General features: G+C 46.5%; 2 protein-coding genes across 9 annotated transcripts in view; both read right to left on the bottom strand.

The window, feature by feature from the left end:
* Positions 1-11,115, bottom strand: part of HMGXB3 (HMG-box containing 3) — a 71,643-nt gene extending 60,528 nt beyond the window's left edge. For all 7 annotated transcript variants that reach the window (XM_037801820.1, XM_037801822.1, XM_037801824.1 and 4 more), the window contains exons 1-3: positions 10,315-11,115; positions 8,479-8,617; positions 7,106-7,280 (exon numbers count right to left, since the gene is read on the bottom strand). In XM_037801820.1, the coding sequence (XP_037657748.1) occupies positions 7,106-7,280; positions 8,479-8,617; positions 10,315-10,882 (882 nt within the window). In that variant the 5' untranslated portion in view covers positions 10,883-11,115. The remainder of the gene's footprint in view (positions 1-7,105; positions 7,281-8,478; positions 8,618-10,314) is intronic.
* A 6-nt stretch (positions 11,116-11,121) lies between these two features.
* SLC26A2 (solute carrier family 26 member 2) overlaps positions 11,122-26,906 on the bottom strand; it is a 52,845-nt gene continuing 37,060 nt past the window's right edge. Inside the window, exons 5-6 of one of the 2 annotated variants that reach the window (XR_005211439.1) lie at positions 22,060-24,628; positions 11,122-11,278 (exon numbers count right to left, since the gene is read on the bottom strand). Coding sequence is in view for 1 of the 2 variants with exons in the window: in XM_037801833.1 (XP_037657761.1) it covers positions 24,521-24,628 (108 nt within the window). In the remaining variant the exon portion in view is untranslated. Of the gene's footprint in view, positions 11,279-21,509; positions 24,629-26,906 lie in introns of those variants that run through there. The other variant, XM_037801833.1, reaches the window with a different exon arrangement.

The raw sequence follows: 26,906 nt of genomic DNA, 5'->3' as shown, positions 1-26,906 counted from the left end.
AAGGGCCTGCTCTCCCCTCAGAACTCAGACCCCAGGGCCTGGGGGAAAATAGTCAAAACAGAAACAACCTACACCTGTCTGGAGTGACAGGCTGACAGGTGCCACCTGCTGGGCAGGTTAGGAAAAGCACAGTGGCTAAAGACCTCACAGGAAAGTCTGTCAAACTCTAAGACACACCCTCAGGGAGACTTGAAACTGAATATAACCCCATTCTGAGATCTGAACCCTTTCTTATCTGGGAAAATCTGATTGGGGTAACTGGAGAAGCCAGATGCTAGACAACAGAGGACTACAAACTACAGTGGGAAGGGTGGAGATATGGACCAGCCAAAGGAACAAACTTACACCTCAATCAAGATACAGTTGAGATATTGTTTCACTTTGATTAAACAGTCAATTAAAGATGTTCAAAGAAATCTGCTAAATCAAATCAAAAATCAAATCAACGAGTTCACAGAAGATATGGCAAAGAGATGAAGGATATAAAGAAAACACTGGGCGACCGTAAGGTAGAAATCAAAAGTTTGAAAAAACCGCTGGCAAAACTATGGAAATGAAAGGCACAACACACGATGAAAAACACACAATGGAGACATACAACAGCAGAGTCCAAGAGGCAGAAGAAAACACTCAGGAACTGGAGAACAAGACACCTGAAAGCCTACACACAAAAGAACAGATAGGAAAAAGAATGGAAAAATATGAGCAATGTCTCAGGGAAATGAATGACCACATGAAGCACATGAATGTATGTGTCATGGGTGTTCCATAAGGAGAAGAGAAGGGAAAAGGGGCAGAAGCAATAATAAAAGAAATAATCAATGAATATTTCCCATCTCTTATGAAAGACATAAAATTACAGATCCAAGAAATGCAGTGTACCCCAAAGAGAACAGATCTGAATAGACCTACGCCAAGACACTTAATAATCAGATTATCAAACGTCAAAGACAAAGAGAGAATCCTGAAAGCAGCAAAAGAAAAGCAATCCACAACATACAAAGAAACTTGATAAGACTATGTGCAGATTTCTCAGCAGAAACCATGGAGGCAAGAAGGAAGTGGTGTGATATATTTAAGATACTGAAAGAGAAAAACCACCAACCAAGAATCCTATATCTGGCAAAACTGTCCTTCAGATATGAGGGAGAGCTTAAAATATTCTCTGACAAACAGACAATGACAGAGTTTGTGAACAAGATACCTGCACTACGGGAAATACTAAAGGGAGCACTACACACAGATAGGAAAAGACGGGAGAAAGAGGTTTGGAACACAATTTTGGGTGATGGTAGCACAACAATGTAAGTTCACTGAACAAAGATGACTGTAAGTGTGGTCGAAAGAGGAAGGTTAGGAGCATGTGGGACACCAGAAGGAAAGAGGAAAGATAAAGACTGGGACTGTATAACCCAGTGAAACCTATAGTGCTCAACAATTGGGATAAGATGTACAAATATGTTTTTACATGAGAGAGAACAAATGAATGTCAACCTTGCAAGGTGTTAAAAATAGGATGGTACTGGAGGAAAAATACAATCAATGCAAACTAGAGACTACAGTTAACAGAAACATTGTATTATGCTTCCTTTAATGTAACAAAGTCAATATGCCAAAGCTAAAGGCCTATAAGAGGGGGATAAAAGGGAGGGTATGGAACTCTTGGCAATGGTGATGCTGTCTGACTCTTTTATTGTACTTTAGTTTAATTCTATCTCTTCTTTCAGTGCTTTTTAGCTGTCATTTTCTTTTCTTTCTTTTTCTTTTGTCTCTCTACTGTCTTTGACTCTTCCTCCTCCTTTGTGGAAGAAATGGAGATGCCCTTATATAGATAGTGGTGATGGTGGTGAGTGCATAAATATGTGATTATACAGGGAACCACTGATTATTTACTAAAGACAGAATGCATGGTGGGTGAACAAAACCGTCATAAAAAAAACAAAAATGGGATGATGAAGAAACCTTGAGGACACTATATTGAGTCAAGTAAATTAGACACAAAAGGACAAATTTTGCATGGTCTCACTGATATGAACTAATTACAATATGTAAACCCATAGACATAAAATATAAGTTACCAGGATACAGAACGAGGCTAAAGAATGTGAAGTGGTTGCATTTTATGAACAGAATGCTTAACTAGGTTGAAGTTAAGTATCTGGAAATGGACAGAGGTGATGGTAACATGATATTGTGAGAACAACTAACAGTGCTGAATGGTATGTGAATGTGGTGGAAAGGGGAAGTTTAGAGTCATGTATGTCACCAGAAGGAAAGTTAGAGGTTAAAATATGGGAATGTATAAAACAATGAATCTTGTGGTGGACAATGTCCGTGATTAACTGTACAAGTATCAGAAATCTCTTTCGTGAACTAGAACAAACGTACAACACTATAACTAAAAGTTAATAACAGAGGAGTATATAGGGAAAAATATACCTATTGTAAACTATGTACTATCATCAACAGTAACAAACGTACTATATCGATGCCATGAGTCAGTAATGGAGGGGGAATGTGTGAGGGGTATGGGAGGATTTGAGTTTCCTTTTTTGTTTTTATTTCTTTTCTGGAATGATGGAAGCACAGCTGTATGAAGGTATCATGGAAAATTGTGCATATTGAATGATTGTATGGTATGTGAGCAATCTCAATAAAACTGAATTTTAAAAAAAGTAAAAAAAAAAAAAAAATGAAAATGAAAAGGATGAACAGATCACAAACCTAAGAAGGCTTCCTGAGAAAGTATGTATATAAAGGAGTATCTGTTAAGAGGCTGAATACATTAGGGGAGAAAAAGAATACGAATATTAACATTGACCTTGGACCTTCAGGTCTAGAAAATGCTTTCAAACCCAATTTTTACCTTAAAAATGGCACTATTAAATTAGGTACTATTCTTATTCCTATATAATAAATGAGGAAATTGAAGCTGAGTCTCAGGGAGGTTACAAGAGTCCCCAAAATACAAAATTACTAGCCAATAGAGCCAGGACTCCAGGCTAGGTCTTTCTAGACCTGAAGGTCCAAGGTCAATGTTCCAAGGATTCCAAGGATCAAGAAGATATGGTAACTAGAAGCACAACCATGCATGGCTAATTGGCAAAACAAAGGGAGAGCATAGACATGGCAACAAAAAGGCATTTTTGTTTTGTTTTTTAAATTTAAACTGAAATTAACCCAATAAGGAAAATTCAAAGGTTCAAAGAAAACAGTTGAGTGAGAATTTAAATTAAATGTATCAAAAAATAATTCCAGAGGTATCTTCTTAAGTTATCTTCTAAAAGGAACACTGAAATTAATTACAAAAGGATCTTTAAATAAATCAAAAGCAAGTCATCAATGAGACTACTTAGGGCATAAGCGAAACACTCAGAGATGAAAAGTTAAAAGCACTCAGATGAAGCATGAAAGCAGACAGAGAGAATCCTTTATGGAGCCATATTAGAAAGAGAATGGGGAAATGACATTCTCAAGTCACCCTTTGAAGCAGACAGGTGAAGACTAAACTAAACAAGACTAAATGGTGGTAAATACATAGGACGGTCTGGACTTTAATCAATAAATCCAAGCAGAGATAAAACAGGATGGCATGGATGGCATTCATCTTAGGGCCTGGAAGAAGAATACTCTAGAACCATGTATCCTGCCACTTAGCAGGACATCTAAACGACTGCCAAGGGGACAGCCTGCCACAAGGCCTCTCTGACAGGCTCCCAAGGTATGCAGGCAGGAGGGTCTCACCTCCATACCAGGCATTTTGGGAGAGGCCAAATATAGCACATAAAGCTTTGCCCAGTCTTGGTAAATTGCAGGTGCTCAATGAATGTCACCCTTCCTCCTTATATGGTCACTAAGTATTTAATCTACTAAAGGCTGATCTTTATTAAACAAGTAAGTATGTGCCAAGAACTCAACTAAGTGCTTCACATGATCTATTTCAAACACTACAAGTAGATATTATTATTCCCATTTTACAGATGAGGAAACCAAAGCTCAAATGTTACCTGAGTCTTCCAAGATCACTCAGCTGGTTAGCATCAGAGCTGATCTATTCATGCTGTCAGTGGTAGAAGTAGAGAAGGTGGTGGATATAAATAAATATAGGACAAAAAAGGATCACTGTCTATTTTTTTTTTTTTAATTTTCAAAAAGTCTTGATAAGACCTACATTAGAATCTAGTTTTAAAAACCAAGCTGGAGGAAAGGTAAGACCTTGACTTAACGTCATGATAAGCTTTGATATAAAATCCTTTTCTGAGAGTACCATTTGATAGAGGAAAGGCGAGGGAGCATGAGCATGTTGGATACATGAAGTGAAATAGGGAGTAAAGAAAGGAGAGAAAGGGGCAAAGGCAGGGGAGACTAGGGAAAGATGAGGCCAATGAAACCATGTTACAACTCTGCCTGGGTGCTCCTGAATCCTGGTGAAGCATAAATATCCTTGAGATTAAAGCAACGGTTCTCAAAGTGTGAGCTCCAGACCAGAAGGATCAGCACCACCAAAGGACTTGTCTGAGCCCCATCCCAGACCTACTGAATCAGAAACCCTTTAGGTGAGGCCTAGCCACCTGTGTGTTAAGCCCTGCAAGTGATACTGATACATGCTCCAGTTTGGGAACTGCTGCTTACATGATCGATGATGCTTACATGGGTGGGAATGAGTCCCACTGGACCACATGGGACCACAGGCATCTGCAGGACAGTGCCCAATGATCACCAATGCATCTCCAGCCCTTAGAAGTCGAGCAGCATGGAGCCATGTAATAAATATTGTTTGAATTAAGAAATTAAAAAACGAAACAAAAAAACCAAGCCAGTCCAGGATTAGGTAAAATTTTCTTGTATAGTGTGCTGGTTTGGAGCTATTATGTACCCCAGAAAAGGCCATATTCTTTTAATAGGTGCAGATCTATTGTAGGTGGGACCTTTTGGTTAGGTTGTTTCAATTGGCGTGTGGGTCTTAATCCTTTACTGGAGTCCTTTATGAGAGGATAAAAGGCAGAAACACAGAGAGAGGGAGGGAGCGTGTATGCACAAGCAAAGAAATGTCCAGAAGAGAGAGTTCACAGAGAGAGAAACCCACCCCCACCCCCCAGCCCCAAGATGTTAAGAGAGAACCAACAGACACTCACAGAGAAAGCCACTGGAATCAGAAGCTGAAAGCAATGAAACCTGGGGCGAAGGACCAGCAGAGGCAGGCCATGTGCCTTGCTATCTGACAGAGGAACCCATGAGCAAAGGACCAGCAGACACTGGCCATGTGCTTTGCTATTTGGCAGAGGAACCCTGAATGCCAGCAGCCTTTCCTCAGAGAAGGTATCCTCTTGTTGACGTCTTAATTTGGACATTTTCATGGTCTTAGAATTCTAACTTGTAACTTACAAATCCTCATTGTTAAAAGCCGACACATTTCTGGTATATTGTATCCCAACAGCTTTAGCAAACCGAAACAAGGGACAAAAAGATACTGCTGACTTTACAATGGGGAACCCAAAAGTAGTATGTATACTCTTCCTTTCTCCCAACAGGGACTGTTTCCCAAACTCACTGTTTATAAACAAATCATCTAGAGGAGGAAGTACAGAGTAGCACCTCTAAGACTGTAGGGAACATATAACTTTTTTTTAACTTTATTTATTGAAAAATTAAAAAACAAACAAAAAAACCAACATTTCAAACAAAACAGAACAAAGGAATAAGAAAAACAAATAACCTAAAAAAACTACTTTGCTTCCAACATGTTCCTACCATACCCCAAGAAAATTAACAAACCATGACCAAAGAAATAAAAAAAACAAATAACCTAAAACAACTACATTGAAGCTAATTTTTAAAAATGCAATAGCTTTTTTTCACTTTATCAAAAAAAAAAAATTCAAACAAAAGAAAACACAGGAATAAGACAAACAACCTAAAATAACTACATTCCTTCCAACATGTCCCTACCATACCCAAGAAAATTTACAAACCATAATTCCTGAGCATTCCCATAACACTGAGATTATCCTCAATAGCTGATCTGTTCTTATTAGATTATCATTTCCCCTTCACTAGTTGCTGTCTATCTCTAGGTCCCCTACATTCTACAATATAAAAATATTTTTCAGAGTTCACATTAGTGGTAACATACAATATCTCTCTTTACGTGTCTGCCTTATTTCACTCAGCATTATGTCTTTAAGATAGGAATAACATAACTTTTACAGGAAGTGGAATGCCAAGCCAATAAGGACAAAATAATCTAAACCTGGGTGGCAGACGGGTTCCAATAAGAACAAATGCAGTCTGTTCTACTATAACATAGTTATTGTACCCCTGAGAAACCTTTGCTCTGCGTTATCAAAAGGAATTAGAGGCAATTGTTTCAATTGAAAAAAGGAGTTAAGGTTAAAGATTTCAACTTGCAATGACCAGGCTGTTTTTCCTGCAGGAAATGCAATTTAAGAAGACAGCAGTTTTAGTAGTTAATCAGTGGGTTTTGTTATTGTGAACTAGAAATAACAAAATGGCTGACAGATACAAACCTTAATGCTTCCTTGCTTGTTCTTTAATCCAAGTGCTCAAAAGCCTCAGTCTTCACCAATCATCTTTTCATGTTTGCTTCTATCATAGTTCACAATCACCAGTGGTAACAAAAGAATGTGTTATCACACAAAGCAGCTGTTATCTTTCTCTAAACACAGAAGCCTAACTCCTCATTACGTTAAAACTGACAGTGGTCCACACACTATAAATCAATTACAGTATCTCACATTTGTGCCATGAAAACTCTTGGTATAGGGAAAATGCCTATATAAGCAAATATGTTAAAGGAAAGAAATGCTACTACTCACGAGGATAAGGAGCTAATATTCAGAAAAGGAGCCTAAGGCTCACTGCAGGTTATCTTTCAGAAAATGTCAGCTCCCCTGTGCTGCAACCACAGGAGACAAGGGAGTGTGGGGCATCACTGAATGAAACAGAATATCAGACTCAAGAAAGATAAAATGATTCAACTCCAATTTTAAAGAAAAGAAAAGGAAACAGGAGAATAGGAGGTTGGTCTCCCCAAGACCTTCACCATTGAACCAGTGGAGAAAATGGTGGGGAAAAAATTACTTACAGGATCCAAACCTTCTTTCTCTAGTTTGGCTTTCTCCAAGTAGTAACTCCTCTCGGCCACACTGAGAAGCCTCCAACTCTCGCTAATCTTCTTATTGATTTCAGATTGAGGGAGGTGGGGGAGCTCCTGCTGTACTTTCAGGTAGATGTCATAATAGTACAGGAGGTAAGCAGACCTGAGGAAGCAATGATCTTTTAAGGCTTTTCATCATTCAACCAGTAATTGCTACAGTGTTAGATTTCGGGTTGCACAGAAGCAGATATAAAACCCAGCCTCTCACATCAAAGTATTTATCTAAATAGGAACTGAAGTCAAAGAAACAATAACACCCTCAAATGGTGTATAGGAGGGCAAAATAAATGGTAAAAATAGTGCCTGCTCTTTCTTCAGAAAGCTAGAAGCAGAGCAAAGTCTCATCTGGTTTACTTTTCCACAGACCACTTTTTCTGTAAAGATGATTAGCTTTTAAAAACCAACATAAAAAAATAGGGTGGGATGGGCGGGATGATTTGGGTGTTCTTTTTTATTTTTATTTTTTATTCTTATTCTGATTTTTGCTGGTATAAGGAAAATGTTCAAAAATATACTGGGGTGATGAATGCACAACTATATGATGGTGCTGTGAACAGCTGACTGTACATCAGGATGACTGTATGGTATGTGAATATATCTCAATAAAATTGAACTAAAAAATATATATATATAAGCAAAAAAAGATACAGGTGTCCCATCATTGCTCACTCAGGGAAGGGTTACTTAGGGGACTGATTACCCAGACTGGTTATCACCCACAACCTTTACTCCTCTACACAGCCTATGGTCATCTCACTGGTCAGCAGCATCTTGCCAAGGCTGAGAATGGAAAGTAGTAGAACCATCAAAGTGGCCCAATGCTGGCAGCCACAGCAAGAAGTTTAGTGTTCATGGGGGAGATCAGAGCTACAATTTGCATATTCTCTGTTGATGTCACTGGACTACTTATAACTGAATATTTTTATCAACGTCCTGTTTTAAATATTTAAATAACAGTAATAATACTAATACTAACAATAAATAATGTACTCCTTTGTACATAGCTTCTACCATCTGAAGGCACATTTTCTGTGACAGCCTGGAAACATGACCAATGTCTGGCCAGGAATGGGAGGCTGGCATGGCATAAATCTCGCTACTGCCCACTCCCTACCTCATCACAGCCTATCATCCTGAGATTTCAACAATCGATGTGGCACTCTTTCTCAATGAATCTGGATGTAGCCTTAAAGTCAACACAACTCTCCAAGCAGCTTCTGCTTATGAGTATTCCAAACTACCTCTCAGCAGTTTTGGCTGACTTTTTAAATGCTAGCAGCAACCAAAATGTTTTGGCTAACCTGGGTTTCTTGGCCTTTTCTCCATGTATTTTATACTTTTTCTTCTTCTTGGGTGGCCCAGGGGAGGTATAACAGTAGGCTTCCTCAATTTCCTCCATCACGACAGTTACCTCAGTACCATCGTATGATGCATCCATGGCTAGAGGAAGGAAAGTCAAACACAAAACAAAGTATCAAAAATCTAACCTAAAAGGGGCAGCAGCTTTCTAATCAAACAATTCTTATCTTTGATGGGACCTTAAGGCTTAGCCATTTTCCAAATTCAACAGATTCCAAGAAGCATTTTAACCATACAAGAGTTCAGAGCTCCAATTCAGTCCTTCTGAGTAAGAATCTCTAGAGGGTACGGAAATCTGTGTGCTTAACAAGTGACCCAAGTAATGCTTTGACCAGGCAAATTTTGGACCACTGTCTTAAGACAACCCTTTCACTTATATTCACTCATGGGATACTCATAGTAATCCTTCAACTGAGAAATTTATAAACCCCACATTACAAGGATTCCATATGGTAATAGGTAAAAAGAATACTTGGCTAGGAGCCAGAAATTCTGGCCCCTCCCTCTTGTCTCATCACCTTACACAAACTGTTTCAACAGTCATTCGGTCATCTGTTCAAATTTGTGGTAAGTGCTTATATGCAAGAGATTTTTTTTTACATTCTGTCAACTTGTATGATTTGGGACAGGTCTCTTAGCTGCTTTAGGTTCAGTTCTATCTCTTATTTATTAAAAAAGAGAAGTTTCACCCACCCCTATTAGAGATTTATAGTAATAAGGCCCAAGGGATACAAAAGATGTAACTCTACTTGAGAATAGTCAAGTGCTATACAAATGAAAGAGTTCATTATTAAAGATGACTGATCTGTGGCTTAGATGTTTAACAATCTGTCCAAAGCCACCAGGCCCAAGGAAGGACAGAAAGATAGCTTTTTGACTTGAAAATCTAACTCTGTAGGCCTCCATTCATTATGCAATGCTGTTATCTATTCTCACTGGCAATCCTCTAAACCAATGCTGTTCATAAAACTTTCTGCCACAATGAAAATGTTCTGTATCTATGTTGTCCAATATGGTAGCCTCTAGCCAGATGTGGCTACCGAGCACTTGAAATACGGCTGGTGTGACTGAGGAACGAAACTGATTCCTCAATGCAGAGACTCTGTTCTGCCCTTAAATAAATGACTTCTCAGCCATTAAGTTTATGATGAAGGGCAGTAACTGCTTGGAGAACATCTGCAAAGGTTTTAGCACTGTATAAAATAAGTTAGGAAGCAAAATCATTGAGGTGGGGGCAAGAAGGGACTAGGCTATGCTTTTGTTTGCTTTTTAGTACCCTGTTTTAAGCCTGGGTCCAAGCTTATTTTCCTAAACCAGGGCTTCAGCATAGCAACGCAAATAGAATATAAAGATTAAAACCAAGGGCTCTGGAGGACAAAAAGAGCTGGCTTCTATTTTACATTACACTATTTAATAGCACTAAAACGGAGCCCCATGACCTTGGGCAATCTACTTATCCTCAGCCTCAGTTTTCTCAACTGTAAAACAGGGTTAAAGACAGTACTTGAAATCTGCAAAACACTTTCACTATCCCATCAGATCTTCCCTGGAACCTCATGAGACAGCCTGTGACGACTCAGCCGTAGGCTTTGGTTTGACTCTAGGCTAGTTCCTTTCCCTCTGTGGGTCTTAGCCGTCTCAAAGGTACGGACTGCGGGGTAGAACACGGTGGCTCACTGCTCCTACTCACTGAAGAGGCAACAGAGACTCGGAGAGGCCAGCCCGAGGTCGCCCAGCGGATCTGCCGCGCGACGCAGCCCTAGGGAGGCGGGACTTACCCAGAGGAGCGTGCAGGACGCGCGGCTCACATTCCTGGAGGCACCCGGCCAGGGGTTTCGACGGGGGCGCTGGCCAGAAAACTCGCGCTCCCGGCTGTCTCCGAGAGGCGACTGCAGTCGTGACAGAGGCAACAAGGAAGTGGAGGCGAGAGCTCGCGCGCGCATCCCGGGGGCTGAAGGAGCCCCAGCCCCGCGACCCCGCCCGGCGACACACGGCACGGAGTCGCGACAGCCCCTGTTGCTTTTCTTCCTCGGAGTCACGATATGGGGTCTTGGAGGACGGGTGTGCGAGGGTAGGTTTGCTTCGGAGGCCCTTCACCGACGCCTGCCAAGGGCCCCGGGGCCCAAACCCCGGGGAGCCCGAGGAAAACAGCGAGGACACAGGCGTCGCCGCGACACCGTTCCGTGGTGGAAGTGGCGGCAGCAGCGACAGCAGCACACCTCCTATCGCCAGGGAGACCCGTCCCGGCGGCCCTTGCGGCGCGCCGGAAGCGACCGGCGGCGCGTGACTGCGTGCTACTGCTCGCGCAAGCGCAACAGTCCAGCCCGCGCCAGGGGGCGGGCCCATAGGAACTGCTTAGAGTCATGAAGCGGGGCTGCTAAAGCGAACGGACTGCTTCCGGCTAGACGTCTCGGGCGGAGAAGGTATCTGTGACCGCTGGCGGTAGAACGCCTCGGCCGCTCAGTTCCTGGGCACTGCCGTGGCTTTCAGGTAACAGGGGCGGGGCTGCTCCAAACGTGGGGGACGAGGCCCCGCCTCAACCTCTAATAGCTACGTTAGGCCCTGGGGAACCCCTAGCACAACCCTCCCCTCAACGCGACTCCAGCCCTCCTCAGTGTGTTCCGCTTATTTAGGATACGGTTCATACCTCTTAGTGCAGTATCAAACCTCCGTCTTCACTCCGGTGATCAGCCCTCGGTCCGTCTTTCCCCTCGTCCCACTGATAATAATGGTAGCGAGTTCCTGGAGTGATTCAAGCCGAGCAAAATGACCGGGAGTCGGATAAAGGTTGTATTGCATTGTCCTTTTCCGCCGATATTCCACATTTATACACGTTCTGCACAACCCTAACCTGCAAATATATTTCCAGTCTGCTTACATCTCTCCATTTCCCACTATCAGCAATTTTCTAGCCACCATCACCTCCTGCCTGGACTTAAACTTATTCCTGTCTCCAGTCTTGTCCCTCTACAATCTTTTCTCCGCACAGCAGACAAATTGATCCTTTTGCACTGTAAATTTTACCATGTCACACCCCTGTTAAAACCCTCCAGTGTCTTAGAATAAAATTGAAACTTCTTAGCTTGACCTCTGAGACTTTGTGTGATTTGACTCTTGCCTAGTTCTCTTTCCATATGTCTTCTCAATACTTATAGTTCTCAGAGCAAGCTATATAACACTCTGTAGTGCTCAGAACACTGGCTTTGTGATGAGTCTTCCTGGGTTTGAATTCAAGTCCCATCAAGTGTAAGCTATATTAAGTATGCTAAGTATTTAACAAATTATATTCACTCAGTAGATCCTCAGTATGGGTCCCATCTCAGTCAAAGGGATCACCATCTACCATGTTGCTTGGTTTTAAAGCCAGAAATCTGGGACTTATCCTTGATTCCTCCTGTACCTCAGATTGTGTCCATCAGCATCAGCCCAGACTTACTACTTCTTGTCATCTCCACTCTTACTACCCTAGTCCAAGCCACCATTATCTCTTATTTGGACTCTTGCAGGAACTTCCTAACTGGTCTGCTTTTCCTCTGACACCCTTCATTTCCATTCTCCACATAGCAGTTATTTCTCCTTGCTTAAAATCTTTCAATAACTTCTCTTGCACTCAAATTGACACCCAGATTGTATGTAGCCTGCTAGACTAGCCTGCGGGTTGCTGGTGCTGAGTTCCAACTTGGCGGGCCGGGGCCAGGGAACCTGGTCAGCCCCTGGGGGAGGCGATGGGCATGGGCAGTAGCGCCCTTCACAGCCCCCCCCCAGGGAACCTGGCCAGCCCCTGGAGAGGGTAGTGGGCATGGGCAGTAATACCCTCCACAGCCCCCCGGGCCTGAGAAAGTGGAGCCGGCTACAGGCCCCATCTCCCTCACCCAAAATACAACCGTTAGAGGAAGCTTACCAGAGAAAACCGCCCCCTTTATCTTGCCCGCACACTCCCCGTTGCCAGAGCAACTCCCGCCACCGCCAGTGCGCATACACCGTTGCCAGAGCAACTCCCGCCCTTTTCTAACGACCTCCGCGCCCACTCAGAACCAATCCTAGCCTTTATCCCCTCAACATTGCCATGTAAGGACCCCACACCCCTAACACCGACCCCGCCCTCTATGCCACCCTATATAACTTGTGCTCACCCCTGAATAAAAGCTTTTTGTTCTACTACCTCGAAAGGAGAGTGTCTCGCGTCCCTCTCTCGCCGCCCTCCACACCTTGCACGCCTCCGCCGGGGACTCGGCCAAGTCCCCCGCCTCACCATCGCCTCTGGGAAGAGCTGCCGCCGGTACCCCTCAAGCAACGCTGAGCGCAGAGGGTTCCGTGACTGCACGCCCCTAGCTGCAACCGCAACTGGTGCCCCGTGTGAGGCCACATCTACTCGTCCCCTCTCCACACAACGGTCCAGCAAATCGCCCGCTCGCCCGGACGCCTCTCCATCTCCCCTTCCCCTCGCCTGCAAGGTAAGGGCCGCCTCTCCCTCGCCGCTCTGCGCCCGGAGCCGCCTCTCCCTTGCCAAATTATCCCGGCTACAAATACTGTTGCCCCCGACTACCTCTCGTCTTCTCTTTCTATGACCCCCATTCCTCCTAACACTCTCCCTCTACCCCTTCATTACTTTGGTGTAGTCCTCTGTGTCTTCGTTTCTCTGTTCGGCGCAGTGTGCCTCGCCGTGACCACCCCCCCAGACTGTTCCCGTTACCAGAGAGTCCTGCTTTCTGTTCTCGTCGTCTTCTTCGGCCTCGCGGCCACGGTTTACCTCATTCTCCTTGCTTGGTAGACGACCCCCCCCTCCTTTCCCCTCCGCTATGGGTAATCGTCTATCTGCACGCCAAGCGCCTCAAGTTCGCGCTCTGGCGGGTCTTCTGGACACACATCGTTGCAAGGTGTCTGTCCGGCAGCTGCAAGTATACTGGGACCTCCTGCTGCCCTTTAACCCATGGCTCACCACTTGCCATCTTTGGGACCCCGTCACTTATGATCGCCTTATTGATCGGGTCACCAACGCCATGGAACATGAGAACAAGCGCTTCCCTCCCGGCTTGCTCCCCACCTTAATAACCGTCCGCTCCTGCCTTCAAGGCTCCCTCCCCCCTGATCGAGGCCCCATTAAATCCAAGGAGGCCCTGTCGACTCAATCGACAGATTCGGACAGTGAGACCAATGCGGACCACGATTCGGACACAGAATCCTTAGTCGAGCAGATTAACAACGCGCTCGAAGTCACCCCCCAAAAACGAAACAATACCGAGTCTCGCCAAGATGGCAAACTTCCTCCTTCTTCTTCCACCGAAGGGAGGAAGTGCTCCAGCGATGACGTCAGCTCTGAGCCGGCCGGAAACCGCATGCGCTTTACCCCGCCCTTCCACAGGGCGGAGCTGGCCCGCCATCTTACGCCTTAGCTACGCCCACCACGCCGCCATCTTGCGACACTTGGGGCCTCCTGCTTCCGCTTCCCCCTTCGGCGGACTCTTGGATTGCGCCGCTGCAACCCACACCCACCCCCCACTCACAACCTGCCTTCCTCTCCCCCTTAGAGCCGCTGCCGGCAGCTGCTGCCGCCCCTCCCGCCCCGCCAGCAAACAACCCCTGGTTGCCTTCTACACCTCAAGGCAACCCTTGGGGCAACGCTGCCCCTGCCCCCACTCCCGTGCCAGGCCCTCTGCAAGCGCGTCCTCCTTTCCCTCGCGCTTTTCGCTGCTTTCCCCTTAACGTTACCCCCACACAGCAAAAACCGTACGACTGGTATCCCATTAACTCAGACACTATCAAGCAACTTCGCAGGGCTGTCAAGGAGGACGGATTGGGTAGCCCATACGCTTCCCAAATACTGCAGGATGTCGCCATGGACCTTTGCCTCCCCCAAGACTGGGCCTCGCTTGCCCGTACCATCCTTGGCCCCGGCCAGTTCGTTGATTGGCGTGCCCACTTCCAAGCAGAAGCAGCTAGGCAGAGCGAGCAAGACGCAGCCACTGGGGCCACTCATCCCCCCGACGCTTACATGGGCACGGGAGCGTTTAGGCACGCATCCGCCTATACCAATGCACCCGCCACCTTTTGGCCTATCCTTCAGGGAATCGCCTTACGAGCGTTTGCCAACTGCTCCGCCTGTCGGCCTAATAAATTCACCAAGCTCCTCCAGGAGCCGAGTGAGCCTTTCGCCACCTTTGTCTCCAGGGTCGAAGAAACCTGCGCTCGAAAGGTTAGTGATCCCCAGGCCCAACTGGCCCTCGCTCGAGAACTCATTCTCGAGGGAGCCAATCCCCCTTGCAAGCAGGCTATCCTTCCCTTGCGGAAGAAGAGCATACACGATTGGGTACTTGCCTGCAGCGCCTTTGACCCAGCTGCCGCGTCCCTAGCCCAGGCTGTCTCTGGCGCTGTCACTGCCGCCTTAGCCGCCACCGCCGGTTGCTTCAAGTGCGGGCAGAGCGGCCATTTTGCCCGGGAGTGCCCCAATGCGGAGGTCAACCGCCCGCCTTTCATGCCGCCCAATGGGCGCCCCCCTCCCACTCCTTGCCCATGCTGTCAGCGTGGCTATCACTGGGCACGCGATTGCAAATCTAACCCCAAACCCCTCCGCCCCAGTCAGGGTCAGCACCAAGGCGCTGAGCAAGCTTTAAATTCCAAGCGGGGCAAGCCTCAGCCCCGCCCCTAAGAGGCAGCGTCCCAGCCGGTTCTAATGGAACTGATCATCCCACCTGGGGCCACAACAGTGGCCCCAAAGGACTTCCCGAGTGCCCCTACCATTGTCATTCTTCCTCCCCTAGGGGGGATTGCCCGTACCAGTGGCATGTGGCATCTAACGGCACCGTTAAAGTCTCCCCGCCAGAGCCTCAAAAGGAAGGCCATAAAACGCTTCTCTGGACAGTCCCTATCACTCCAGAAAAGCCTACCCGTAAATTAAAAATAGGGGGGCAATGGTACACGGGCACGCTCGATTCAGGGGCAGAAGTCTCTTGCATGCCCGCTCAGTATGCCACCATGTGCATGGTTCTTGATGGTCCCTCAGTAGTGGGAGCCACCGGTACCTCCACTTCTCTTCAGGCCATGGGACCCATTAAGTGGGAGGATGAAGAAGGCCACTCAGGCACCTTCCGCCCGTTGTTCCTACACACCATAGACCAAATTTTATGGGGCCGTGATATCCTCGCCGCCTCTGGGGCAGTGCTTACCACGCAGCCCCCCCAATAATGTGCACCACTGCTCGTTTAACACCTCCAGCGCCCGTTCCTCTGCAGTGGGATACTGAGGAACCTATATGGGTGGAGCAGTGGCCCCTTCCCACGCACAAATTAGTTGCACTCCAAGCCCTTGTCCAAAAACAATTGGACGCAAGCCACATAGAACCTTCTACTAGTCCCTATAATTCGCCAGTGTTTGTTATTCATAAAAAAGCCACAGGGAAATTTAGGCTCCTCCATGATCTGCGGGAGATCAATAAGCATATTCTTCCCATGGGTTCCCCACAGCCTGGCTTCCCCCATCCGGTGGCCATCCCGGCTCACTATCACGTAGCCACCATTGACATCAAAGACTGTTTCTTTTCCATCCCGCTACATGAGCGAGACCGCCCTCGCTTTGCCTTTACAGTCCCCGTCCCCAATCACGCGGGCGCGGCTAGCAGGTACCAATGGAAAGTCCTCCCTCAAGGGATGCGTAACAGTCCGGCCATCTGCCAAATGTATGTTAATCACGCAGTGGCCCCCCTGCGAAAGCGGGCCATGCTCATCCATTACATGGATGACATCTTGGTGGCCTCTGAGGACGCCGAGGCGCTTCCTCTAATCCTCAAAGACCTCACCACTAATTTAGCTGACCTCGGCCTTATGGTTCAGCCCGAAAAGGTTCAGATTGTGCCGCCATTGGCCTTCTTAGGGTTCAGCATTGATAAAACCATTGCCCCGTCCGCTCCCCAGCTAGACATACCAGATCGGGTCACCATCACTGAGCTCCAACAGCTCTGCGGTCAAATCAATTGGCTCCGCTCTGCGTTGCCGATCACCACCGCGCAGCTCCAACCACTCTTTATGCTGCTGAGTGTCCCAGAAGCCCCGCCGCTAGCGGTCTCCCGGCGCATTAAGCTCACCCAGGAGGCAAAGGAAGCCATTGCCGCCATTAACAAGGCGCTCGCCGCCTGCTGTCTCAACAGGTTCAGCACTAGAGAGGGCAATCTTATGGCACTCATCCTTCCTACGCCCGGAACACCCATGGGCTGCCTGTGGCAAGATGGCCCTCTACTTTGGGCGCACCCCGCTAAAAGCCGGCTTAGGAAAATCTGCCCCGCAGTGCGGCTCTGGATCAGCCTAGCTTCAGATCTAGTCACCCTGGCTGTTCATGTATTTGGAGCGCCGCCAGAAAAAATTGTTTGGCCCCTGGACGCAGGCCAAACCCTCCTGCTTATACGTGATAACCCGGACATGCAAATCCTTTTAGAAGGATTTCATGGGGAATTCAGCTGCCACTATCCTAGCCATCAACTGTTACAGGGGCTCGCCAAGCTTCCCTTCCGCAGCCCCTTCCACCCTTTCCCCTCCTCTGCACCCATCCCGGGTGCCACTACCGTCTTTACTGACGCCTCCAAAACCCGTTTCGCCTTCCTCTCTTATCCCCCGGACCACCCAGAACCCCGCCTATTCAGCTATGTCAATCTTCATTCAGTCCAAGTGGGGGAAATTCTGGCGGTGTCATACGCGCTGAACACCCACTGGGACCACCCAGTAAACATTTTCACCAACAGCCTCTACACTTATCAGGTCTGCCGAGTCCTCGCGTTTTCCACCTTTTTCCCCGGGAACTCGGCCATCGATAAAGCACTTTCTGACCTCAGGAGCATCTTGGAGCATCAACAGGATTCTTGGTTCATTAGCCACATTCGTAGTCACTCAGGCCTTCCGGGGCCCTTGGCTGATGGCAACAGTATAGTAGACCAAGCGGTCTCAGCTCAAGATACCCAAGCAATGCTAACTCGCACAGCGGCCCCTCCGGGGAACGCTGTTAACCAGGCCAAGTTATTGCATTCTAAGTTTCACTTTTCGGCTGCATCGTTACATCATCTATGTGGCCTCCCCCTAGACACCTGTAAACATCTTGTCCGCAATCGCGCAACTTGTGCGCCCTTCGCGCCGCTTGACCCCCTGCAACCTCAGGGAGTCAACCCACGAGGCCTAAAACCCAATTCTAGATGGCAAATGGACGTAACTCACGTTCCGTCCTTTGGGCGCCTCAAGTATGTACATGTAATGATTGACACCTTCTCGGCCATGTGTTATGCAGTCCCCCTTGCCGGGGAAACGGCCAAACACTGTATCAAGGCCCTGAGACAAGGAATTCTCTTCATGGGAGTCCCCTGGGACATAAAAACAGACAATGGGCCTGCCTATCGCAGTGCCTCCTTTGCGGCGTTTCTTCAGTTATATAACATCACCCATCATTTCGGCATCCCTTATAATCCTCAGGGGCAAGCCATTGTGGAAGCAGTCCACCGCCGCTTAAAAACACAAATTGAAAAAGAAAGGGCCATGCTCCCCCAGGCAACTCCAGGAGACCTTATCATAGCAGCCCTTATTCACCTTAACCTATTCACATTCAATAAGGAAGGGCTTTCGCCCCTACATAGACATTGGGGGCCCTCGTATAGGCCCACCCAGGCCCCGATGGTCTACTGGAAGGACTCAGAGAGTAATGCCTGAAAGGGTCCCTCCCCACTCCTCACCCAGGGGCGTGGGTTTGCTTGTGTTTTCCCAGATGATGCATCACAGCCAATCTGGATCCCAGGAAGAACAATCCGACCCGCCACCAGCAGCCACGCGTCTAACGAGACGAAAACGCCGTCGTCTCCGCAACCTGGTGTACCAGATGACAACCTTGCACCTAGACCGGGAGCCCAGTCCGGAAATACCCCCGGAGAGACAAAAATTCATGAAAATTATGCGCCTATACAGACGGGCAAAAGCAAGCCCCCTGCACTTCCATAACCCCCACCCAAGCATTGCTTCCCTTCTAATAATCATGCTTGCCCTCGCCTCTTCCACCCAGGCCAACCCCTACCGGCCTTGGAAATGGACCCTTGCGCGATGGGAAGATTCCAAAATAATTCTTTGCAATACCACTGCAGGACGCCCCTCTTTTGTTTTTAATGCCACTGACCTGTTTCCCCCTCCTAATCCAAAACCTGTTGGTTATCCTGGCAGCCTTAATATACAAAATTATTACATGTGCCCATCCTCTAATCCTGAAAAACCGTACTGCAATTCCCCCTATGAGTACTACTGTGCTTACTGGGGGTGTGAAACACTGGCCACTAACTGGAAACCCAGTACCCCTGACAAATTTCTAAATCTTACAGAAGTCCCATATACTTGCCAAAACCCAGGCAACCGCTGGTACGATAGGTACCTCTGTCCAAAAAAACTTATGCTCACCGTACTAAACCCTACTGATACCTCTTGGCTCATGGGTCGCACTTGGGGTTTCCGAATCTATTTAGCTGGATCCGACCCAGGATCTCTTATTCTAATAAAAAAAGAGGCAGTACAGCAAATACCAAGCGGCGTTGGCCCCAACAAAGTCCTTAACCCCCTTAATCCACGGCCCTCCAGCCGCACCTCAGCTACAAACAGCGCATCGCCAACCCCACCACCCCAACCTTTTCTGCCCCCCTCTCATCTCCCCTCCTCGGCCTTATCCAAGCGGCCTTCACCTCAGTGAATTCCTCCCACCCCAATCTTACCTCCTCCTGTTGGCTTTGCCTCTCCACCTCCTCCTCCCTGTATGAGCCCGTCGCCTCCAACCTCTCCTTTTCGGAAAATACAGAGAATAGCTCCTCGGAATGCAATTGGAATACCTCTGCCGTCCCCCTAACCTTTCATTCGGTTTCCTCCACAGGAAAGTGCATCCGCCCTCTCTCATACAACTCTCCCAACCTCACAGCTTGTGCCAACTACTCATCCCCCAACAGCTCTGCCAAATTTCTTATTCCCCACAACTCCTCCCAATGGCTCTGCTCCTCTACAGGACTTACCCCCTGCCTTAACGTGCGAACCCTCAATACAACTCATGAAACTTGCCTCCTAATTGTCCTTATCCCTAGGGTCCTATACCACAGCGAGGAAGACTTCTTCCTCCGCCTAGAAAGAACTGCAGCTCCTGCCCCTCTGCAAAAGCGAGAGCCCATCACCGCCCTCACGGTCGCCTCCCTCCTAGGTCTTGCAGGCGCTGGCACCGGAATCGCTGCGCTAGCCAGTCAAGGCTCCGCCCTAACTCACCTCCGGGCGGCTGTTGACGAGGACATTCATCACCTACAAAACGCTATTTCCCATCTTAAAAATTCTGTTAACTCCCTCTCTGAGGTCGTGCTCCAAAACCGCCGAGGTCTCGACCTTCTTCTCCTCAAAGAAGGAGGCCTTTGCGCCGCCCTAGGAGAAGAATGCTGTGTATATGCCAATTCCACAGGTCTCGCCAAAAACAGCCTAAAGAAGGTCCGAGAGAGACTAGAACAACGCAGAAGAAACCGTGAAGCCACCAACTATTGGTCCCACATCTTTACCCCCCTCCTCCCATACCTCCTCCCTCTCATCGGCCCCCTACTAATGATTATTCTAGCTCTCACCCTAGGGCCCTGTATTATCCGCAGACTTGTCCAACTTGTTAAAAGCCAGGCCAATGCTGTCTTCTCATCATTTGTACAAGTGCAGTATCAACGACTTGCCTCTACTAAAAAAGCTGGCCCTCTGCAGCGTTACCACCCTCGTCCATCCCGCAAGCAGCGAGGCCCCTCTCGAGCGCCCGGGCGCCACACCAACGCCGAGCTCCAGCCTCTCTGAGCGGCCGTCAATCCTTTTCCCCTCCCCGGCCTCCCCTTTCCCTCATCCCTTGGCGGATCTCTCCTGTAAGCTTCTTCTTCTAATTAGAAAAAAAGGGGGAGGTGCGGGTTGCTGGTGCTGAGTTCCAACTTGGTGGGCCGGGGCCAGGGAACCTGGTCAGCCCCTGGGGGAGGCGATGGGCATGGGCAATAGCGCCCTCCACAGCCCCCCCCCAGGGAACCTGGCCAGCCCCTGGAGAGGGTAGTGGGCATGGGCAGTAATACCCTCCACAGCCCCCCGGGCCTGAGAAAGTGGAGCCGGCTACAGGCCCCATCTCCCTCACCCAAAATACAACCGTTAGAGGAAGCTTGCCAGAGAAAACCGCCCCCTTTATCTTGCCCGCACACTCCCCGTTGCCAGAGCAACTCCCGCCCTTTTCTAACGACCTCCGCGCCCGCTCAGAACCAATCCTAGCCTTTATCCCCTCAACATTGCCATGTAAGGACCCCACACCCCTAACACCGACCCCGCCCTCTATGCCACCCTATATAACTTGTGCTCACCCCTGAATAAAAGCTTTTTGTTCTACTACCTCGAAAGGAGAGTGTCTCGCGTCCCTCTCTCGCCGCCCTCCACACCTTGCACGCCTCCGCCGGGGACTCGGCCAAGTCCCCCTCCTCACCATCGCCTCCGGAAAGAGCTGCCGCCGGTACCCCTCAAGCAACGCTGAGCGCAGAGGGTTCCGTGACTGCATGCCCCTAGCTGCAACCGCACTAGCCTGTGTTTATTTTCATATTTAGGGCCACCTCTCAGGAGAATGGACTTCACTATTAGGTTCACCACCCTGTAGCCAAGGATTCTTTCTAAAGTGCAAATCCAATCATGTCAAACCTAGACAACAACAAAACAAAACCTCTAAAGGTCTCGCATTGCCCCCAGGATCAAGCTAGACCCCTTCATAGGCCTTTCTGTGATCTGGCCTTTGATTTCTTCTCCAAAGAATTGTATTTTCCTGACCATGCCATTCTATTTTCATTGCCTTTATATGTATTTCTTTTTATGGCATGAATACCTATTTGTTCATGCTTTAAGGCCCAGCATAAATATGGTTTCCTCTTTGAAGTGTACTGTCTACCTATACCCTACTCCAGTTGATCACTTTAACTTCTTTGTTCCCCTAGTACTCTAACTTCTGTTGTAGTAGTCCACACACTAGTGTTTGTCTTCCCTGCCTAGATGGTAAACTCCTCAAGCGTGGGCATCATGTTCTTTTCATCTCTGTGTGACCAGTATTGAACAGAGTGCTTGGCACATAAAGTGTGCTGTGAATAGATATGTGGAGGTGGTCATAGAAACCTGCCCTATCTGGAAGGGACCTTAGGGATCAACTATCTTGTCCTGTGATTTGCAACCATGGGGAATATCAGAATCACTGGGAGTTTTTTAAAGATTTATATTTCCTCAGAGATTCTCATTCAGTAGGTCTTAGTAGGGTCTGGGTATCAGATTCAGATATGCCCTCCCAGGTTAAGTCTAACCTCTTCATTTTAAAATGGAAAAACAGGCCCAGAGAGGGACTGTAACCTGTCCATCGCTTGGGCCATCATCTCTCACCTAAAGTATCAGCAATAGCATCCTAATATCCTAATTGTTCTCCTTGCCTCTTTGATCCATATTCCACAAAACAACTAGAGTGATCCTTTCAAAATGAAAAGCAGACCATCACTTTACCTTGCCTAAAATCTTTGGTGGATATCTTCTGCATTCAGAATAAAATGTCAGTTTGTAATAGTGTCTTTGAATGGCCTTCTTCTGCCTTAGTCAAACACCTGGAGTCAATGCGAGTCTTTCAGGTCCCTAAAAACCTCAAGCTCTTTCTTGCCTTTGAGCTTTTATTGGTGTTATGTCCTTAGCTGGACTCCCCCCACCCCACCCCCTTCATTGAAGTCTCAACTTAAATGCCATCTTCTCAGTGAGGCCACCCACACTTTGTAAATAGATCTTCCCTGTTTATTCTCTGTCATGGTCTTTATTTCCTTCATAGCACAGGCCAGACTATAACTGTCTTATTTCTCTGTTTACTTATTGTTTCTGTTCTCTACCACATTGTAAATTTCATAAGAGTAGGGATCTTGACTCTGTCCTTTACTGTTTCCTTACTGCTTGGCATCTACAAATATTCATTAAACGAATGTATGACTGCCAGAAACATCTTCCCTCAATGAAGACCTTTCCAGGCCAGATGGTGATACAGCTTTGAAGATCTCATTTTGGTGGAATTTCAAGTAGAACAATGGATTGACAGGAATAGTACTAATCTGAGTCAAGAAACACTAGCTGCATGAACCTGGGTAAGCCCCTTCCCCAGGCCTCAGCGTCTGCATCCATGAAACAAGCTGGATAAAAACCCCTTGATTTTTATAGTGCATTGCTATTTGCAAAGCTCTTTCATCAGTTATTATTTTAATCTATTCTCAGAGTAGACATGGCAGACCTTGTTATTCCCATTTTTATGGCGGCTCGGAAAGCTTAAGCTAGATTACCTATAAGGTCCCTTATATTTCAGACATTCTGTGAGTCTATACAAGTAGTTTCTACAAAAAGTTTATAGCACAAATCCTATCTTCTCTTGACTTTGGCTTTATCATTTCTTAATATGATTTAAAAAAAAAATAAATCCATCTTTTAGGGGGAATCTGTTATCCTGATAGGTACTCCATTTTGTCTTCTCAGTTTTCCACACATGGCCAAACAAGCCGCTAAGAGGAACAGACACAGCCCTTCATTGAGGCCCAGCTCTCATTCCGCAGATATGGCAAACAAGGGGAACAAGAAACGCTGGCAGTTCTCCCTGGAGGAGAAAATGAAAGTGGTAGAAGCTGTGGACTCAGGCAAGAGGAAAGGAGACGTGGCAAAAGAATTCGGTATCACTCCTTCTACTTTGTCTACGTTCTTAAAGGATCGTGCCAAATTTGAAGAAAAGGTGCGGGAAGCATCTGTAGCACCCCAGCGGAAAAGGATGAGAAATGCTCTCTACGACGACATTGATAAGGCTGTTTTTGCTTGGTTTCAAGAAATCCATGCCAAAAACATTCTCATGACCGGTTCTGTCATTCGGAAAAAAGCACTAAACTTGGCCAACATGCTTGGCTATGACAGTTTTCAAGCAAGTGTGGGCTGGCTGAACAGATTTAGGGATCGCCACGGAATTGCTTTGAAAGCAGTCTGTAGAGAAGATAGTGACAGGTTAATGAATGGTCTAGGAATAGATAAGGTTAATGAGTGGCATGCAGGGGAAATTATAAAATTGATTGCTGACTACAGACCAGATGATATCTTTAATGCTGATGAGACAGGAGTATTTTTCCAGTTGCTTCCCCAGCACACACTTGCTGTTAAAGGGGATCATTGTAGAGGGGGCAAGAAAGCAAAGCAGCGGTTGACAGCACTCTTTTGTTGCAATGCCTCAGGGACTGAAAAAATGAGACCATTGATTGTCGGTAGGTCAGCCAGCCCACACTGCCTCAAGAATGTCCATTCCCTTCCTTGTGATTATCGAGCCAACCAGTGGGCATGGATGACAAGGGATCTTTTTAATGAGTGGCTTATACAAGTGGATGCCAGAATGAAGCAGGCAGAACGCCGGATCCTCCTGCTGATTGACAACTGCTCTGCTCACAACATGCTCCCACGCTTGGAGAGGATTCAGGTGGGGTATCTGCCCTTAAACTGTACTGTCATCCTGCAGCCACTGAATCTTGGCATAATTCACACCATGAAAGTGCTGTACAGGAGCCTCTTTCTAAAGCAGATCCTCCTCAAGCTGAAAAGCAGTGAGGATCAAGAAAAGATGGACATCAGGCAGGCCATTGACATGATTGCAGCAGCATGGTGGTCAGTTAAGCAGTCCACAGTGGTGAGATGCTGGCAGAGGGCTGGCATCATCCCTATGGAACTTACAGATTCTGATGCAGAAGAAACAGTCAGTGAGCCAGACACTGCCATTGAAAAATTGTGGCACTCAGTGGCTATTGCTGCCTGTGTCCCAAATGAAGTAAATTTCCAGGACTTTGTGACTGCAGATGATGATCTCATCATCTCCCAGGAGCTGATGGACACAGACATCATCCAGGGCTTGGTGGCTGGTGAGAATACTGATGATGCTGGGAGTGAAGACGAGGGGAAGATACCTTTACCAGAGCAGCCAAAAATCACCATCACAGAGGCCATCACAAGTGTCCAGAGACTTAGGCAGTTCCTTTCCACTTGTGTAGGTGTTCCTGATGCAGTTTTTGGACAGCTAAATGGAATAGATGAATATTTAATGAGAAGAATGACACAAACTCTTGTAGATTCCAAAACCACAGATCTTCCCCAAACAAAAATGGAGAACTGAACTGCCTCCATTACTTTAGAAGATGTAGTTTATAAGAATAAAGATTTCTCTAGAGAGGATATTGAATTGAAACTTTAAAGGTATTATAACTTTCCAGTACTCTGAAATAATCAGGAAACTTCCTTGACCTGTGTTCTCTTTATATTAACCCAATGGTACCCAAACTAGTCTGCACATTAGAATCACATGAAGATCTTTTCTAGATCATATCCCAGACCAATTAAATCACAATCTCTGGAGATGGGACACAGGCCTTACTTAGTACATCTTGAAACTCCCCAGGTAATACAATGTGCAGTCAAATTTGGGAACTACAGGATTAGCCACAGAAAAATCAAGCACGTTGTGGGCCTGGACCTAGCTTCTTCCTGGTATGTCTAGCTCAGTGGTTTTCTCTCACATCTAAATCACTTGGAGGGCTTTTGAAACCCAGATTGCTGGGCCCCACCTCCAGAGTTTCTAATTTAGTAGGTCTCAGGTGGGACCCCGAATTTCCTTTTCTAACCAAGTTCCCAAGTTATGCTGATGCTGATGTGGTCTGGGGTCCATTGAGAACCATTGGTCTAGCTGGATTCTAGCACTTCTCTCTTCAGCTGGGCATCTGAGTATTCCCCATCACTATGTAACTGTAAAAAAAGTAAGCTGTTCTTAACTCCAGAGCCGTTGACTCCTTTCTGCTGATTTGGTAACTCTAGAGCCTTCTTAGCTACTTGAATGCCCCAACAGTTAGTCAAGCATTCAGTGGAAGTACATCATTCTGTGCCCAAGGAGTTAACAGGAGCCATCTAGCCTGTTAAAACACCCTGTAGTTAATTCTTCAAGCTTGCCATTAATAGGGAGCTGGGGTATGGGGAAATAAAGTGCATTATAGAGGAGACATCAGGATCATGGGGGAGAATATATAGCCCAATGTACCTCTCACTTTCCAGACAAGGTGAAAGGAAAGTTCATGAGACAGTGACATACATGAGAGTGTTTGGATTGTCACCTGATTTTAACATTCACACTGTTCCTTTCCATACCTGTATCATGTAATCAAGATTTGCCCTCCACTAAAATGACTTAATAAACATAACCTTTCCCCTTTATATTTGTTTATCAGAGAAATCTACAACAGTTGATTTGATTTTGTTAGGATTTAAAACCCTAAATTTCTAATCAGATTTTTATATTAAAGTTTTTCCTCTATAGAGAAAGTATCTTTAATATCCTTTATAACCCTACTATCTATTCCAAGTAAGCCACATGAATGTCAGTTTCATTTTTAGAAGGTACACATAGTACCTGTTAATGTTGTAGTGCAGGTTTTTTTCCCCTTCAGGTTAATTTTGTGGCTATTTCAGAAACCCATAGCAATTCAGTTATTTTTCTTTCTGTAGTTATTTAACTGAAACAGATATGTACAGTAGATGAGTCATAGAAAATGTTGCATCCACATTGAGCAAAACAAGTCACAAAAAAACATTTAAATAGATTTTTAAAAGCTTATTTTGGATATTTTTCCTTTTAACAAACTAGTATGACAATTTGAATAAAAAGTACAATACATATTTTAAGTTCTTAACACGAGAGGAGAACACTGTCTTCTGATTAAGTCCTGTGGTGATACCTCATTGCCAGCACCTTGATCATCATCATCATCATCATCATCTAATTTCCTCCTGCACCTTTTTTAAAAATCCCTTCTGCACACATTGTTAGATCCTTGGCATCATGCCATTTCCCCTACCCAAGTGTGTCTGGTGGTTCTCAAATGCTATAAAAATAAAAGACTAGCCCATTCAGCAGGGATTATGTATATTCTACAGTCTGACAGCAACTTGCATTTCCAGCTTGGTTGCTCAGTACAGTTTACTGTGCATAATGCTCCCCAAATAGGCCATTGTCTTCTTTCACTCCATATCCATTTCTGCTTGTGTGCCTTTGCCTGAATGCTTCCCCCACTCTCCAGCTAGACCATACACGTCCTTCAAGAACTAATGGCTCCTTTTCCTTCCAGCCTTCCTTAAAGACCCCAGCATCCACTCCACCCTTCTTTCCCTCATCTTCTGAGCATCTTGTCTCTGTCACTCAGTTACGCACTTAAATGTTTTCTCAGTGTTCGGTGGCTCTTCAACCGGACTGTAAGCTCCATGAGAGCAAGGTAGTCAGCCTTTGTAATCTTAATGGTACCTAGCACTGT

The sequence above is a fragment of the Choloepus didactylus genome, chromosome 13 (genome assembly GCF_015220235.1).
Source record: "Choloepus didactylus isolate mChoDid1 chromosome 13, mChoDid1.pri, whole genome shotgun sequence".
Taxonomy (NCBI): domain Eukaryota; kingdom Metazoa; phylum Chordata; class Mammalia; order Pilosa; family Megalonychidae; genus Choloepus; species Choloepus didactylus.
The sequence above is the reverse complement of the archived record's forward strand: the minus strand, read 5'-3'. Positions and strand labels throughout refer to the sequence as shown.